Source organism: Phacochoerus africanus, chromosome 10 (assembly GCF_016906955.1).
Source record: "Phacochoerus africanus isolate WHEZ1 chromosome 10, ROS_Pafr_v1, whole genome shotgun sequence".
NCBI lineage: Eukaryota > Metazoa > Chordata > Mammalia > Artiodactyla > Suidae > Phacochoerus > Phacochoerus africanus.
Window position 1 is genome coordinate 55,759,284 of NC_062553.1, and position 18,883 is coordinate 55,778,166.

Here is an 18,883-nt window from a genome sequence, read left to right on the forward strand (position 1 = left end):
CCCTGCTTCACTCACATGACCATCCAGGTCTCTGAATTATATGGCTCAGTCCTCAATCCCCTTGTGCTCAGCCCCAGCCGCTGGGTTCCCAGGTAACTGATGGGCCAACCTGATGAGCCCACCATTCCCCTAGAAATGGTAGCCTCCTCCCCGCTCCCAACCCCAGCCCAGGAATGCAGACTGCTGCCACACCTGCCCGCCGTCTCTCCTCCATGGCTGAATGTCACTCCAGGACCCTTCTGCTTCTGACATGTAAGATCCCTGTCCCTATCTTGTAAACAGGATAAGTGTTTGATGTCTCTTGCTATCTCCAGGCTCTTCCTTTAGTCTCGAAGCTGGGCAGCTGCAAGGGTTGCAAGCATCAGAGCCAAGGCTGCTGAAAGCCAGCCGAGGCCACAACTACCAGTATCAGGTCACAGCTCTGATCCTGTGGCTGGTGGTGCCTCTTAGCATCTCAGTGAAGCACATCACTCTGCTAGAGAGTATTAGGAAGAATTCCTCTTGCCCAGGAAGTTTGGCAGTTGTACTTCCATCTGCCTACCCAGCTCTCTGCCCTTCTTGCCTGCGTCTAAAGGGGGAAGGGAAAATGACAACACTGGAAGCTCGTGCCAAGCCAGTGATGAGGGGTAGTGATCATCTTGATGTCCGCCAGCCAGACCCAGAGAGACAGTGCCGCTCTGGGCCACACCCAACTGTTCCTCATTTACTCATCTGCAGACAGCCCTGGACCCGTTCGGATAAGTCTGTCCCAGTTCAAACCCTCAGAGCTTCTGTCTTAAACTTGGCCTTCACAGACAGAAAAAGCGTTTGATGTTGCCAAGGGAAAAACAAACTTGGTGTGTCGAGATAACTTTATGTAATAAAAAGAAAAAAGACGAATAAGAGTTCCCATTGTGGCTCAGTTGTTAACAAATCCGACTAGGAACCATGAGGTTGTGGGTTTGATCCCTGGGCTTGCTCAGTGGGTTAAAGGATCTGGCGTTGCTGTGAGCTGTGGTGTAGGTCACAGACGAGGCTCAGATCTGGCATTTCTGTGGCTGTGGTGTAGGCTGACAGCTACAGCTCCGATTAGACCCCTAGCCTGGGAACCACCGTATGCCACGGGTGCAGCCCTGAAAAAGAAAAAAAATAAGTAAATAAATAAAAATTTAAATTAAAAAAAAAAGCCAAATAAAGGAAAGTGCTTCCTAGAGTTCCCTAGTGATTTAGTGGTTAAGGATCCACCATGGCGTGGGTCATTGCTGTGGTTTGGGTTCAGTCTCCGGCCCAGGAACTTCTGCATGCCATGAGCATGGCCAAGCAACAACCGTAGCAACGGACGTTACTGTTGTGGCTCAACAGGTTAAGAACCCGACTAGCATCCATGAGGATGTGGGTTCGATCCCTGGCCTCTCTCAGTGGGTTAAGGATGTGGTGTTGCCACAGACATGGCTTGGATTCTGTGTTGCTGTGGCTATGGTGTAGGCTAGCAGTTGTAGCTCTGATTCAAGCCCTGGCCCGGGAATCTCCATATGCCATGGGTGCCACCCTACAAAGCCAAAAAAAAAAAAAAAACCCCACAAATATCTATCAAGCACCTACTGTGTACCAAGATAGGACTACAACAGAGACATGACAAATAAGTACTGTAACCTCATAGAGTTTCAGCCTACAGTGGACATCGGGTTTTTAGTTTCCAGGGGAGAGAGTTGTCCTCCTTTTCAGAGCCACTTCAGTGTAGACTCCTGTATGCTCTGAACAGACAGGGCTGTCTTTCATTCATCACTGTACCCTGTGCTCACACATGGTGATGTCCATATGTGTTCATGGCATCAATGAGGGCTCAGATGTGAAAGGGGTGCTCAGTAAAGCACATAAAGCAGGCATGAGGTATGCTCCAGGAATCAGTCAGGGTCCCTTGGACACCCAGTCTCATTCCCTTTGTCAGAGTAAATGTAGGAAAACCTGCACTGCACTGGGCAGGAGTCAGAACCTCGTTCCCTGTGCTGTGTGAGCTGTGTCTCTGCCTGTTCAGGGGCAAGGATGGAATTCAGGGAGGTTAGCAGTTTGTGGGCCTTATTTTGTGAGGCCTCCTGGGCTGTTTATCTTCTTTTAATCAACAAATGTGCACCGTGCTAGGCCCTGTGGCAGGCACTGACGAGACCAAGAAGATCAGGACTGGTGAAGTCTCCATCCCCCAGAAACTCTGTCCGCTGGGCTGTTCCTTCCTCCCTTTGCTTTGGCTGCCTGTCCTCACTGCAGATCAGTCTTCTAATGAGAACATTTTTCTTTCTTTCTTTCTTTTTTTTTGGGTCATTTGTCCTTTTAGGGCTACACCCACAGCATATGGAGGTTCCCAGGCTAGGGGTCTAATCAGAGCTGTTGCTGCCGGCCTACACCAGAGCCACAGCAATGCCAGATCCGAGCTGCGTCTGCAATCTACGTCACAGCTCACAGCAATGCCAGACCCTAACCCACTAAGCGAGGCCAGGGATCGAACCCGCAACCTCATGGTTCCTAGTCAGGTTCGTTTCCGCTGTGCCAAGACGGGAACTCCGAGAACATTTTTAAGAGGAGAAAAACGGGATTCTTCAGCAGTGGATGGTTACAAACCTGAGGTTGCAAAACAGCCCTGAGTGAGCGTGTTTGGGCAGCGCTGCTCCCACTGCACGAACATGGGGTGAAGAGACCAGACACTCGTTTGCCACAAAATGTAAACAGTCACAGCCTCTTCAGAAATAAATCTTTCTGTCTCCTCCAACATGTTAAATTTATTGATCTTCTAACCAGGCGATTCCAGCGTATATTGCAGCATAATCTGTGATGGTGGAAAATGAAAGGTAACCTAAGTGCGACTCACCAGGGAGTGCATAAATAGGCCATTGTATGTCCGAATAGCAGAGGACAGGGCTGTTCCCTCTAAACTAAGTCGAGGTATACGTGCTGACGTTATATTGTTACAGGATCAGGGAAAAGGCCTAAAGCAGGGAGGGGGGTTGTTTGTTTTGTTTTTGTTTTTGTTTGCTTTTTAGGGCCACACCCGCAGCATATGGAAGTTCCCAGGCTAGAGGTCGAATTGGAGCTGTAGCCTCTGGCCTACACCACAGCCACAGCAACTCAGGATCCGAGCCACGTCTGTGACCTGTACCATAGCTCACGGCATCACCGGATCCTTAACCCACTGAGCGAGGCCAGGGATTGATCCTGAATCTTCATGGACACTAGTCAGGTTCATGACCACTGAGCCACGACAGGAACTTTTTTTTTTTAAAGGTATAGTTTTGTGTAACATAGCCAAGGTTTCAAGCGTTCTGGGAACCTTATTTATTCCTCACAATAACCCTATGAAATAAATACCGTTATCATCCTCACTTTACAGACGAGGAAACTGAGTCGGCTTGCTTAATGAACACAGACGCCTGACTGGGAGCTCAGGTGCTGAGTCACTCTCCTGTATCCAGGAAACCAATTGCATAACGTTCTCTTTAGCTTAGACTGGTTTCAGTTGGGATTTTTCCACTTTCAATCAAGAGAATTCTCAAACAGTCCAAATACAGACCAACAGAGACTGGATGAATTATGACACAATAATAGAATAGAATACTATGTACCTCTTAAAAAGAGGAAACTGCACATATTCGCATGAAAATAAACCTAACCTAAGGGGAAAAAGCAACTTTAAAGGATATTTATGTGTGTATTCTTTATAATAGTAAACAGAAGTTTGTACAGAAAAGCACAGAAGTATTAGTAGTTCAGTGTCATAAAAACAATACTGCAGGAGTTCCCGTCATGGCTCAGCGGTAAGGAGCCCAACGGGTACCCATGAGGAGGCAGGTTCAATCCCTGGCCTTGCTCAGTGGGTTAAGGATCCGGCGTTGCCGTGAGCTGTGGTGTAGGCCGCAGACGTGGCTCAGATCTGGCGTTGCTGTGGCTGTGGTGTAAGCCGGCGGCTGCAGCTCTGATTCAACCCCTAGCCTGGGAACCTCCATGTGGTGTGGGTGTGGCCCTGAAAAAGACAAAAAACAAGAACACAGCAAAATCTTTATACATGTTTATGCATTTTAATATCTTTTTGAAGTACCGTTATTTTAAGCTGCCCTGAATGCAGAAGTCTTTGCTGCTGACTGCAGGAGGGATCAGAGTGTTGTTCACTCAGGAGGATGGGTTGAGAGCAGGGAACTCTTTCACCTCACACACCTCCAAAGTGCCTGAATTTATTAGTAGACTCATTTGTTTATGTGATAACAAGCCAACTCAAACTGCTGTAGGCAAAAGAAAAGTGTGAAGTGTTGGGGAGAATACTGAATGGCCTGTGGGCCCCGTCACAGAATCCGAAGAACAGCTGACCACCTAAGCGTAAGCCATGGCAGTGTCGACTGCGAGTGCCCCAGGGGCTCTAAGGGAGCCTGGAACGGGAACGCTGAGCTCCACCAGGACTCTGAGCCGCTGGCCTTGCTCCCCTGGCATGTTGTCTTGTGCCGTCCTGCTGCTGCAGTCTCTCTTTATAGTGAGGGTCACGGCTTCCAGCAGCTTTCAGTGACACAGACTCTCAATCTTGCCACCTAAAAGGAAAAGGGCTCTTCTCTGAGCAAGGGCTCTGAATGGCCAGAAACCCACTGAAGAGCAGCCTCTGCAGCCAGGCAGGTGGACATTGTTACTGGTCATGACTGGACCAGTTTAGTTTGGACCAGGTGTCCATCCTTCAGCCTGTCACCAGGGTCAAGGATAGAGGATCACCAAAAATGGCAGCAGCTCCACTCAACCAGAAGTCAGGAGCGGAGAGGAGGAGAGCAGGGGGCAGAATGCAGTGCCTGTGCAGTAGAAGAAGGGAAAGTTGCTGGGCAAACCAAGGGATTAGGGTATGCTGTGTGAGCATAAAGTTCTCCCAAACATTTTCTTTGTGTGTGCGTATGTGTGTGTGTTCAAGTGCCAAGAATGTGCCTTTGAGGATAGTCTCCAAAACAGTTTTATGACCATTAAAAATTGTGATAGTAGGTAAGCAAGCTAGCTAATATCTATTGATTTTTTAAATTGAATCTTTACCTCTTTTTTCTCTCTGGGAACAATGCACTCAGGCTCCCATCTCAGCAGAACCAGTCAACTCTCACCTTACTTCCTGGGACCACAACAACTGGCCTAAGATGGGTGTGTGACTCAACACGAGCCGGTCAGGGTCTTGGCCTAGAAAAGGGTCATTTTCTTAAGGTGGCAAGGCTGTAGGGCTGTGACTTCAGCAGGCTTTTCACCTCAGACTACTGCAGAAGAATCATTTCCTGCCAGGTCAGGAAGCTGCTAGGAGAGTATCTGGAGCGCCAGTTATGCCTCCCACATGGTGGCAGAGCTCGTCTACGCAGCAAGCTGTTTATGCTGAGAAACAGGTGCGACACCAGGAGACTGGGAGTCTTGAGGTGTTAGAATCTCTGGTTCCAGGCACCCTCTGGCCTAAGCCCCCCCACCCCCCAAGCTTGCTCTCATGCTCACGCTCATGCACGCATTCTTCTGCAAATATGACTAACTGGGCCGATTCCCTCTTCACCTAACGCTAGTTTGAGCTGAAATTCTTCCAGTTTCCACCATGAGAATCCTAATAATTTAATACAGATCAATAGAGCTGGATAACTGATGATACAATAATAAAATACTTAATACTTCATACTTAACAAATCTATTTCTTGCATACCAAAAATTTTTTAAAAATAAATAATAAGGAGTTCCCGTCGTGGCGCAGTGGTTAACGAATCCGACTAGGAACCATGAGGTTGCGGGTTCGGTCCCTGCCCTTGCTCAGTGGGTTAACGATCCCGCGTTGCTGTGGGCTGTGGTGTAGGTTGCGGACGTGGCTCGAATCCCATGTTGCTGTGGCTCTGGCGTAGGCCGATAGCTACAGCTCCGATTGGACCCCTAGCCTGGGAACCTCCATATGCCGTGGGAGCGGCCCAAGAAATAGCAACAACAACAAAAAGACAAAGATAAATAAATAAATAATAAAAAGAATGAGAGTTCCCTTTGATGCTCAGCATGTTAAGAACCTAACTAGCATCCATGAGGATGCAAGTTTGAACTCTGGCCTCGCTCACTGGGTTAAGGATCCGGTGTTGCCGTGAGCTGTGGCATAGGTGGCAGACTCAGCTCGGATCCTGCGTTGCTGTGGCTGTGGTGTAGGCCGATAGCTACAGCTCCGATTGGACCCCTAGCCTGGGAACCTCCACATGCTGCAAGTGCAGTCCTAAAACGAAAACAATAAACAAAAAGAAGAAACTATATTTATTGACATAAAAAATACAAGGAGAAAAGCAAGTTTACAGCACAAGGGTGTTTCTGAGTGTGCAGGATCTCACATACACCCACATACTGAGAAGAGAAAAAAGGAGACTGTGTTCCATAACGTTGGTATTGGTTATTTGGCGGCTACTATGGGCAAGAATTTCACTTTTTTTTTTCCTTTGGTGGCTGCACTGCAGCATATGGAGTGCCCAGGCCAAGGATCAGATCTGAGCTGCAGTTGCAACCTGTTCTGTGAGACAGTGCCAGATTCTTTAACCCACTGCATTGGGCCAGGGCTCGAACCTGCATCCTGGCGCTGCAGCGACACCGCTGATCCTGTTGCACCACAGCAGAAACTCCAAGAATTTAACTTTTTAAATATATGTATATGTATATATATATTTGGCTGTGCCACAGCACTGGCAACAATCAATCTATAACTGCTAGGTAACTAGGCAACTCCTATTTCTGTGTATATTTTAATTTTCTGAAAATCATACACTGCTTTTACCAAACTTTTAAGCCAGGACGTAATGTAGTTGGGGCACATTTGTGTTACACAGCTTCCACCTCCTTGCCTCTATTCCACGTAAGAACAGAGCTCTGGGAATTTGGAGCCCAGACTTCTAGTCCAGACGGTTTCTATTGTGTGCTGTCACCTTGGGCAGGTTGACTTGCCTCTGTGGGCCTCAGTGTCTTCCTCAAAGAGGGGACTCGAAGTAACAGTAGCTACTGCCAGTGGTTTCTCTGCGCAGGTTCCTCCCAGCAGAGCCCTGTGTTGAGCATTTCCCCACTTTCCAGAGAAGAAGACAGAAGCTCAAGTAAGCGTTGGAATCAGAATTCAAGTTCGCATTTAACCCCCAAAGCCGTGTTCCCCTCACTACTCTCCCCACTACCCCTACCCACGTCTCAGTGTCCTGGTGCTAGAATGCACTTCTGCCCCAGACTTGACTCAAAATCCTCTACCTGGAACTCACAGTCTTCCTAATCAACCTTTGGTCCCTGTTCCCATGGCTCCATTTATTCTTTATGTTGCACCAAACTCTAAGACAGACAGGTTCAGCCTCAGCACGAGGGACTTCCTGGACCGAAAGCTTCTCGGTTGTTGGCAGCTGCCCTGTGCACTGTAGGATGTTTGGCAGTCCGGCTTCTACCCGCTGGATGGCAGGAGCACCCACCCTCCAAGCTGTGCCCTCCAGATACGGTCCCCGATGCCCCTGGGGTCATCGGGCGGGGGGGGGAACCACTGCTCCAGGAGAAAGGAAGAGGCCCATTGCTGCCCTGACCCTGAAGGAAAACTGTGTTGAGAGGAGATGTGAACTCTTGTAAAGATTTTTACCTACATGAATCTTGGTCTTGACCAGCTCAGGCTAAAAGTGGCTGCTAGTGCCCCTCATCCTTTGCCCTGTGCAGGACCCCAGACCCGTCACACACACAGTAAATATTCAAGATTTGGGAAATGGGGAAGGAGAACAACACTCCCCTGTCAACAATGACTGCACTTGTCCCTGAGCGAAGTGCACCTTTGCTTCAGAGGCAAACAGCCCCATGAGACTGCTTGAGTGAGTGTGGATGTTCCGTGGAAAACAGTAGTGCTTGAATCCAATGCGGATGTTCTTCCAGGCAAATGAAGCAAAATGCAGAGGTCACCTGGGCACTAAGCTTAACTCAAGGGCAAATGTCAAGGAACAGGGATTTTTGTCTGTTTGCTTTAATTATCAGTCACTACCCAGTCTCTGCCATACCTCCTCTCAGAAAATGGGGGTAAACAAATCTCATGCAAAGAGACAGGAAAAGAGGAAAAGGGGAAAATGGGGTCACCCAGGGTTGGTGAAAGGCATTTCTCCCAACTGCTCTGTGTACACTGCTCCATCAGCACGGTCCACTCTGGATGACTTTAATATCGCGACCGTCTTCCCTGCAAAGTGAACAACCGAAAAAACTCATTCCTTACCTACCACATTCAAATGGTCTGGCTATTTGTATCAAAAAGATCCATTATCCATGAGATTCTTTTTGGTGTGTTATACAAAGTTTGTTTACACAGGCTTTCCAGCTCTGAATTCCCTGTTAGGTGATGAGGGGCCTTCTACCTCCAGGTACAGGGGTGCACCTTTCATAGGAGATTAATTTCCTGCTTTTCAGGGAGACAGAGAGTAGGGTCAAAGTGTAACGCCTGCACTGGCTCTTTCTTAAGCAACTTTGATTCAAAATAACTAATATGCCATTGAGACATATTTTGAGGTGGCCTGCCCAACAGGTCCACCGTATTGAAACATTACCTGTTGTATTGAAATTGCCCCACTATTTGTATTAAAAAGATCCATTATACATTAGATTTGTTCCAGAGTGATGTTTAATTAATCTTTTTTTTTTTTTTTTTGTCTTTTTAGGTCTGCACCTGCTGCATATGGAAGTTCTCAGGCTAGGGGTCAAATCCAAGCTGTAGCTGCTGGCCTACACCACAGTCACAGCAACACTGGATCCTTAACCCGCTGAGTGAGGCCAGAGAGCAAACCTGTGTCCTCCTGGTTGCTAGTTGGATTCATTTCCACTGAGCCACAATGTGAACTCCCTTATTCTCTAACTTTGATCTAGAAAATGCACTGAATGATTCTATGTCTTTTCAAATATTAGTCTCAAAACAGAACTACGTCTGTGTCATAGTTGATTGTTATGTCCAATAAAGAATGACAACTTCCTGGGTGATCAAAATACAAAAGGAGAAGTTAGGAATACCCGGCTGTCTTACACTGTAAAACCACATTACCTGATTTTCATGCACAGAGTGCACTCGTTGGGGTAAGTGGCCATGTCACTGCCACATACGGGGCTAAAGTCCCTGGGACATCCTGGTAATTTATACTGATCACAGCTTGGCTAGAAAAAAGGAAGACAGAAATGGGAGAACAGCCTGAGATGTCGTCACAACATAGCTGAGGAAGCAAAGTCCCACGTTGCCCTGGATTTCCCAGAAAATCTACAGAAAGATTCCTATTTTCCCCCAAAAAATGGTTTTCCTAATGCAAAATCAGAGGCTGTGTTGAAGCAATGGGTTGACACCTGCTTTGTTAGAGAGGGACCTCACAGGAGGGTTCAGTCTGGCTGATTTTTTTTTTTTTTTTTAACCACTAAGCCACCAGAGAACCAGCTGTCTGGCTGATTTTTAAATGAAAGTAAAGACATGCCGCCAAACCTGCTTTCCTGTCCTGAGCTTCATAACTTGCTCTTCACTCCCATCTGCTGAGGATGGCCACATCCCACTGTAATCCCTCCCCAGAGACACAATCACACCCAAACACACTCAGGAATCTCATCCTTTTGTGCACTTTCAAAAGACTGGCCTTTACACAGCAGCAGTGATGAAAGCTGTCCATTCAGAATTGGACCTCAGGACTGTCAGGGGTTTAATAGCGTCCATTCAGAAAACTATGTTATGGCCCTAACCCTCTCAACAGCATCTTATTTGGAAATAGGGTCTTTCCTCAAGTGAAAATGTTTAATAGGGTTAAAAAGCTCAAGTCCAAATGAGGTTAGGAGGGTGGGCCCTAGTCCCATGTGACTATCATCCTTATAAAAAAGGAACATCTGGGAGTTCCCGTTGTGGCTCAGTGGTTAACGAATCCGACTAGGAACCATGAGGTTGCGGGTTCCATCCCTGGCCTTGCTCAGTGGGCTAAGGATCCGGCGTTGCCATGAGCTGTGGTATAGGTCAAAGACATGGCTCGGATCCCATGTTGCTGTGGCTCTGGCATAGGCTGGTGGCTACAGCTCCGATTCGACCCCTAGCCTGGGAACCTCCATATGCCACAGAAGCGGCCTAAAAAAATGGCAAAAAGACAAAAAGAAATAAAAATAAAAAATAAAGACACTGGCACAGCAAGGTAATACACAATTTAAAAAAACTCTTTCCCCAATTATTTATACTTGTTCTATCTGTAACTATTCCAACAGCACCTTGTCTTTTAGCAAGTGTTTCAAAAGCATTTGATGCAGTTCTCATATAAACTGCTTTATTTCCTTATGCTTATATTCACGCTGTCTTTACTGCTTTTTTTTTTTTTTTGGGCCACACCTGTGGCATATGGAGGTTCCCAGGCCAGGTGTGAAATTGGAGCTGTAGCCACTGGCTTACACCACAGCCACAGCAACGCAGGATCCAAGCCATGTCTGTGACCTACACCATGGCTCACAGCAAATGCCAGTTCCTTAACCCACTGAGCAAGGCCAGGGATCAAACCTGCATCCTCATGGATGCTAGTCAGACTTGTGAACCTCTGAGCCACAATGGGAACTCCCTGTCTTTACAATGTTTTCGGCTGGTCCTGCAGCATGAGGAAGTTCTGGGTGGGAGTTAGGACCCAGACCACAGCAGAGACCCACGCCACAGCACAGGCAACACCAGACCCTTAACCCATTGAGCCACCAGAGAATGCCCGTGCTGTCTTTACATTTTTAATTAAAATAAATCTGGGAACTGGCATAACAGGCTGTGAACACACGAGCCTCAGTAACTCCACTGAAGAGAAGAAAGCTGTATTGGGATACAGGAGGGCAGTTATACAAGAGACCAGTCTATGAACAACCGGGGAGTAATCGATCTGCTGTGGGAATCGCTCAGAGAAAAAGGATAGGGTTTTATGTGAGTTTGCTTAACAAGGAGGGTGGCTGATAGTTACTATCCACATTTTCTGAAAGAAGTCAAACACAGGCACACTTAGTCACCTGAGCAAAATAATACTGGGCACCCATCAAGTGCTAAAGATTTGGCACCAAGTAACAAATAAGACGTCATCCATGGCTACAGGAGGGTACAGCCCACAAGAGGCAAGTCTGACTCAGTGCTAGGATGCCCTAGTGAGGAGCATCAGGTCAGAGTCAGACTACCTGGTGGACCCACAGTGCCACCATTTTCATATGACTTTGGTACCTACTTCATAATGCTATAAAAAATTAAGTGAGGGGAATTCCCGTCATGGCGCAGCAGAAACAAATATGACTAGAAACCATGAGGTTGCAGGTTCGATCCCTGGCTTCGCTCAGTGGGTTAAGGATCCAGCATTGGTGTGAACTGTGGTGTAGGTTGCAGACTCAGCTTGGATCCTGCGTTGCTATGGCTGTGGTGTAGGCCGGCTGTGGTATAGGCCGGCAGCTGTACCTCCAATTGGACCTCTGGCCTGGGAACCTCCATATGCTGCGGCTGCATCCCTAAAAAAGAAAAAAAAAATTGCATGAGGAGTTCCCTTGTGGTGTAGCATGATTAGGATCCAGTGTTGTCACTGCAATGGTTCAGGTGGCTGCTTTGGCATAGGTTTAATCCGTGGCCCAGGAACTTCTGCATGCTGTGGGTGTGACCAAAAAAAATACTAAAATAAATGAAAACTGGCACAATATTGTAAATCAATTATACTTTAATTTAAAAAAATTAGAAGTTCCTGCTGTGGTGCAGTGGGTGTCACTGCAGAGGCACAGCTTCCATCCCTAGCCCTGTGCAGTGGTTAAAGGATCCAGTGCTGCCGCCGCTGCAGCTGGGATTCAATCTCTGGCCCAGGAACATCCGTATGCCATGTGTGCAGCAGATAAAAAAACTAAAAAAAAAATTAAATGAGTTATTTTATGTAAGGAATTTTAGAATAGTGCTTGGCACATAGTAAGCAGTATCCAAGCACTTAGTGTTGAAGGGAACCAGACTATGTCACTCTCAAAATACAGCAGATTTGGAGTTCCTTTCATGGCTTAGTGGTTAACAAACCTGACTAGTATCCATGAGGAAGCAGGTCAGATCCCTGGCCTTACTCAGTGGGGGTTAAGCATCTGGTGTTGCCATGAGCTGTGGTGTAGGTCACTTGGATCCTGCATTGCTGCATTGCCAGCTGTGGTGTAGGCCGGCAGCTGTAGCTCCAATTTGACCCCTACCCCAGCTTGGGAAATTCCATATGCCACAAGTGCGGCCCTAAAAAGCCAAAAAATAAATAAATTAACTAAAAAAAAATAGAATTCTGACCCACAGCCTGTAGCAAGCTGCTCAGGAAACCAACCCACTATGTAGAACAGCCAGCCCAGGAAGCCCACCTGCTATACGTCAGACTAGACAGAAGTCAGATGGCTCTCTAGTGACAATCTAGGAAGCCAAATAGTGACCTCTAACAATCAGCTGAAATGCTTCCACCTTGGGCCCAATCAGAGAAAGCCAAATCGGCCCTCCTAACCATTTACAAAAAATGCCTGCTTCTAGTTACAGCCTCCCCAGGGCTACAGCCTCATTCAGGGCCCGCCTGACACCTTCCCTTTTTCCAGTTATAAAGCTTTCCCCCTCCTCTGCCTTTGCATCTCTGCTAAAATGCAGGTGACAGATTGACTCATTCACTACATCAAAATCTGAACAATTAGCTTTTTTTAATTAACCTTTTTTAAAAAGTGAAACATAGTTTTTACAATGTTGTATTACTTTTAGGTGTACAGCAAAGTGATTTGGATATGTGTGTGTGTATATCCTTTTTCAGATTCTTATCCATTACAGATTACTGCAAGACAGTAATAGAGTTCCCCATGCTATAGAGCAGGTCCTTGTTGATTAACTCTTTTAGATATAGTAGTACGTATATGTTAACCAAACTCCTGATTTCTCTCTCAACCCCTCCCTCGCTCTCCCCTTTGGTAACCATAAGTTTGGTTTCTATTTGAGTCTATTTCTGTTTGGTAAATAAGTTCATTTGTATCATTTTGATAGATTCCACAACTGAGTGATATCATTTAATATCTGTCTTTGTCTTACTTAATGAGATAATCTCTAGGTCTACCCAGTTGCTGCATATGGCATTATTTTATTCTTTTTTATGACTAACATTCCATCTATATGTACCACATCTTAATTATCCATTCCTCTGTTGATGGGCATCTAGGTGCTTCCATATCTTGGCTCTTGTGAACAGTGCTTCGGTGAACATCAGGGTGCACTGGAGTAACTGGCTTTGCTTGCTCTCATTTGGTTGGTCTTTATCCACAGAATTTAATTTGATAATATATTTACAATGTCTAGTACAATGTGTAACTGCTAAGCCTAGGACCTTCCAAATCAGTAAAGGAAACAAAGCCCTGAGGCCTTTAAGGCCTGAGCTACTTTCAACCAAATTGTACATTGTGATCTGTATGAAAGGCCTGCCTGAGAATCTGGTTTCTAAAGGAGCAGGTCCACTGCTTGGGAAATGGCAGGTCAGCCCTGAAACCCAGCCCCCAACCCAGGCTGCTGTGGGTATCACTGTATTTGCAGAAACAGTGGGAAGGACTTCTTACTTACTGTTCTGTATTCTGAAGGCTGACCAAACTGAGCATTCAACAGGGCTGCAAGAAGGAAAGACATTTTAAAGGGCAGCATCCAGGCTCATTCTGGTTAATAGGGCTTTCTACATTTCAGCTTGTGGTTTATCCAGGTACCCATCCCCCTTTCTCTCCCATGCCTCCTTCCTTTGAACCCCCCCCCCAACCTACCACCCCCAAAGAGGGTAGCCGGCTGTGTTCTGGCACCTCTCCCACCAGACACACAGAAAACACTCAGTACCCATTCAGGAACTGACACCCTCGTAGGACTGCTTGAAAAAGGGCTTTGAAGCCACCCAACAAGTCAGAGGAGTGGGCGGCTTTCCTGGGCGGCTCAGGGCAGTAAAGGCACAAGTTAAGACTGGGTGTTGCCATTTTAACTCCATTTGAGGGAGACATGGAGTCCGGCTGCACCGGCTCATGAATCCAGTGTGCCCGGCGGGCTTGGCATTAGCAGTGCCTGATGCTGGGCGTCTCCTGCCGAGGTTTTGCAGGGCCTGGGCACCCCAAACCCCAGCGCCTCACCTTGGGCTCCAAAACATTCGCTTTAAGGGAGAAAGAGCGACCACAGGTGTCACTAAGAAGGTGCTGGGAAGGAAGCCCAGGCGTGAACTAAAGGGGGTGGCTGTCCCCCCAAAGGCCACCCCCAAGTCCATGACCCCAGACAACCTTAGGGTGGTGGGAACTGCCAGTAACGGGTGCAGGTGCGCGCGGGGGGGCGGGGGGGAGACGCCCGGGTCGGTCCGGGAGGGGCGGCCAAGTGACCCCCCTCTCGGTGACTCCCGGGTGGGTCCTCCGTGGACCAAGCCGACTGGTGAGCGTTACCTGCTGAGTCCCACCAGACCAGGAGCAACAGTACCCAGCGCAGGGCTGCCGGCGCCATCCTTCCCCCGCGCGGCCGGCCTCCCCGCGCTCCAGTGTCACGCGACACGAGTTACGGCGCCCTCCCCCCAGGAGACAGGATGGGATGGGGCGGGTGAGGGGGGAGGAGGAAGAGCGCGCACAAGTAGGAGGAGGGAGGGGCAGGAAAGGATGGGTTGAGAGGGGAGGGAGGAGGAGGGAGGAGGAGGAAGGGAGGGGGAGGGAGGAGGAGGAAGGGAGGGAAGGGGGAGGTTGCCAGACCCCATCTCCTCCCCAGGCCGAGGATGGGGTAAATGATTAAGGGGGCCTTCTCTCCCTGCGGCAAACGAGACCCTTGTAAGAGCCCTGGGTGACCCTGCGGGCTCTGTCACCCAGCCCATTTCTTTAGCATCTTCTCTGTCCTAGAGCTGTTTGGGGGCTAACTCAACAAAGGAGGTCCTTGCTCTCAAGAAGCTTTGTAGTGTGGGAGTTCCTGTCCTGCCTCAGTGGTTAACAAATCAGACTAGGAACCATGAGGTTGTGGATTCAATCCATGGCCTCGCTCAGTGGGTTAAGAATCCCACTGAGCTGTGGTGTCCTTCGCAGACAGCCTGGATCCCAGGTTGCTGTGGCTGTGGCTAGGCCAGCAGCAACAGCTCCAATTTGACCCCTAGCCTGGGAACCTCCATATGCTGCGGGTGCTCTGGTGTGGCCCTAGGAAAGATGAGGAGACAAAAAAAAAGAGATTTGTAGTGTAGATGTTGGAGATGGGGTGACACAGGGACCTCCAAACGGGTGACTACAATAATTTCTAGAACTAAGTGTTAGAGGGGAGTTCCCCTCCTGGCGCAGTGGAAGTGAATCCGACTGGTATCCAGTCCATGAGGATGCGGGTTTGATCTCCGGTCAGTGGGTTAAAGATCCAGAGTGGCCCTGAGCTGTGGCATAGGTCACAGACATGGCTGGGATCTGGTATTGCTGTGGTTGTGGCACAGGCCAGCGGCTGTAGCTCTGGATCAGTCCCCTAGCCTAGGAACTTAATATGCTGCAGGTGCAGCCCCCCCAAAAAAGTAATAAAATTAAGTGCTAGAGGAGTTCCCTTGTGGTGCAGTGGGTTAAGGACCTGGACTTGTTACTGCAGTGGCTCAGATCACTGCAGTGGCTTGGGTCGTGGCTATGGCATGGGTTCAGTCCCTGGTCCAGGGACTTCCACATACCAAAAAATTAAAAATAAATTTAAAATTTTTAAACTTTTTAAAAAATAAAATTAAGTGCTAGAGAGTAGCAGGGGCAGGGGGAAACCTCCACTGGGAAGTCAGGAAAGGTCTTTTAGAGCAGAAAGCTGAAGGGTGAGAAGGAACCCTGGCAAGGCCTTGGGGATGATGCTCAAGCTCCCGGAGAAGCATGAGCACACCTCAAGATGAAGAAGGGGGAGTTCCTGTGGTGGCGCAGTGGTTAACGAATCCGACTAGGAACCATGAGGTTGTGGGTTCGATCCCTGCCCTTGCTCAGTGGGTTAAGGATCCGGCGTTGCCGTGAGCTGTGGTGTAGGTCGCAGACTCGGCTCGGATCCCGCGCTGCTGTGGCTCTGGCGTAGGCCAGTGGCTATAGCTCCGATTCGACCCCTAGCCTGGGAACCTCCATATGCCGCAGGAGCAGCCCAAGAAATGGCAAAAAGACAAAAAACAAAACAAAACAAAACAAAAAGATGAAGAAAGGAAGGGAGGGGAGGGAACCACGAGGCCAAGTGGTGGTGGAGGCCGTGGCAAGGGTCAGGGTTTGTTCCCATTGCAGAGGGAAGACAGTGGGGGATTCTGAGCAAGGACGAGCCTCTCATCTGAGTTAGGTTTTAAGAGATTGGATGAAGAATGGAGGGGACGGGTAAGAGTGGAGGCAGGGAGACAAATGGGGTGGCTTTTTCAGTTATCCAGGTGAAGGACAATGGCACCTTGAATTAGTGGGACACAGGGGCTTGGTGAGAAGTGGTCAGATTCAGAATTTATTTTGGAGGTGGAACGAACTGGAGTGAGAGAGAGAAACCAAAGATACGCCCCAGGATTTTGTCCTGAACAGCTGGATGTGTGCTGATGCCATTTCTTTTTTATTATATATATACATATATACACACACACATATATACATATATATACACATATATATACATATATATACATACATACATATATACACATATACATACATATATATATATACACACACACACATACTTTTTTTTCTTTTGTCTTTTTAGGGCCACACCCTCAGCATATGGAGGTTCCCAGGCTAGGGGTCGAGTCGAATCGGAGCTACATCTGCCGGCCTACACCACAGCCACAGCGATGCCAGATCCAAGACACATCTGTGACCCCCACCACCGGAACACCGGAGCCTTAACCCACTGAGCGAGGCCAGGGATCCAACCTTTGTCCTCATGGATGCTAATCAGGTTCATTCCAATGGGAACTCTGGTGATGCCATTTTTGTGATGAGCATTTGGGAGATGCCTCTTAGACATCCCAGTGCACATGTGGACCAGGCAGATAGAGTTATGCACTTGGAGCTGGAGCTGGAGCTGTAAATGCATAAGTCATCCACAGATCAGTGGTATTGAAAATCATGGCCCACAGCCCAGGGAAAAAGAATAGAGGTCAGAGGTCAGAACCCTGGGGCATTAAGAGCATTAATCCCTGACACACCCCCAGATTCTGGCAGGGTCTAGTCTAATCTACATCACATGAAGATTTCTCAGGCCAAGCAGGTAGTTCACTCATTTGAAATAAGATACGCCCTCCAGGAGTTCCCATCGTGGCTCAGTGGTTGACAAATCTGACTAGGAACCATGAGGTTGCAGGTTTGATCCCTAGCATCACTCAGTGGGCATTACCGTGATGTGTGGTGTAGGTTGCAGATGCGGTTCTGATCTGGCCTTGCTGTGGCTCTGGTGTAGGCCAGAGGTTGCAGCTCCGATTAGACCCCTAGCCTGGGAACCTCCATATGCCATGGGTGCAGCCCTAGAAAAAGATAAAAGAAAAAAGATCCGCCCTCCAGCAGATTTCAGTCTAACCCCAGCAGTGGGACCAGGCCTGGTGAGTGACCCCTACCACTGGCCTGGCTGCTTCTCCCTCAGTGGGTCAGTGAGCTCGGCTGTATCTGGTGGTGTCTTCTGCCCTCTAGTGGACATGAGCTGACATTTTTCACGAGTGCCTCATTTGACAGTACTTCAACCTCATTTGAAGGCTTTCACAGGGCTGTCCTTTTACCTTCACAGTAACCTATGAGGCAGGCGTTGTTATTCCCATTTAACTTTTTAGAAATCCTTAATATCATTGCACTTACTGAATTTCAACAGCTTCTGACAGAACAAGATAATTCCATGATTTTTTTTTTTGGTCTTTTTGCCTTTTCTAGGGCCGCTCCCACGGCATATGGAGGTTCCCAGGCTAGGGGTCGAATCGGAGCTGTAGCCGCCGGCCTACTCCAGAGCCACAGCAACGCTGGGATCCGAGCCGCATCTGCAACCTACACCACAGCTCACAGCAACGCCAGATCCTTAACCCAATGAGCAAGGCCAGGGATCGAACCCACAACCTCATGGTTCCTAGTGGGATTTGTTAACCACTGAGCCACAGCGGGAACTCTGATATTTCAGTGGTTTTTACATGAGTTACACACTGAAATTATGAGTGTTTGTATTGATTGAGTTCCATGAACTCTGTGATGACAATGAACTTCATCATTTTCCCTTTTTTGAGTGTGGCTACTAGAAATGTCAGCTCACCTGCCTGAGGTCAGTGCTGCTACACACAGCACATCCTAAATGTGATATGGGGGTGGTTCACTCCGGGGTCATAATAACGGAGCAGATTCTGCAGCGGGACGTCCAGGGTGGGACCCAAGACTCTGCGTCTCCATCATGCCCTCAGTGAAGCGATGCTGCTAGCACAGGTGCAGCCTGTTCTAAAGGAGTGTGGTTCTAGACGGGGGTAGGCATGAGAGCCCCTAGCTCACCTGCATAGGGGACCACTAGGAGGCTGGGCCGTGAGCAGCAGAGGGTGGCTGGAGAAGGTCCTGGCAGAAGCATACGGTGTGTCGCTGGTGAGCGTGGATGGAAGCCTGTCCAGGCAAGCTGATGAGCAGCAACATCTGGGAAGAGACCGAGCAGGGCCCAGCTGGTGTCTCAGGACGAGGCTGCTGGTGACGCAGCCAGGGCAGTTTCCCGAAGAAGTGGCAGCCTAGAGCAGGTGTCACAGTGTTGGGGACAAGAGTGGATCTGGTCATTCCCCTTTTTCCTGGAAAGACAGAAAAAGAGAAGCTAAGGCTGGTGTCAGGGGCCCCAAGAGAAAGGGAGGTGGGGACAGGATGGGTTCCGGCCACCTGTGCAGTTGGGTTTGGGGGTGTGAGCTGAGAGTGTGATGTGTGAGGGGGCGGGGGACAAGTGGGTGCGGCGTGGGGAGGAGCTGCCCAGAGCATGAGCAGCTTC

At 48.5% G+C, this 18,883-nt stretch overlaps 1 protein-coding gene across 1 annotated transcript; it reads right to left on the minus strand.

The window, feature by feature from the left end:
* Positions 1-7,941: 7,941 nt before the first annotated feature.
* Positions 7,942-14,523, minus strand: SPINK2 (serine peptidase inhibitor Kazal type 2). Its single transcript, XM_047798774.1, has 4 exons — positions 14,389-14,523; positions 13,544-13,587; positions 9,017-9,126; positions 7,942-8,164 (listed from the first exon to the last, which is right to left on the minus strand). Exons 1-4 carry the CDS (start codon positions 14,444-14,446, stop codon positions 8,119-8,121), a joined length of 258 nt encoding a protein of 85 aa, XP_047654730.1. The 5' UTR covers positions 14,447-14,523; the 3' UTR covers positions 7,942-8,118.
* Between the last annotated feature and the right edge of the window lie 4,360 nt (positions 14,524-18,883).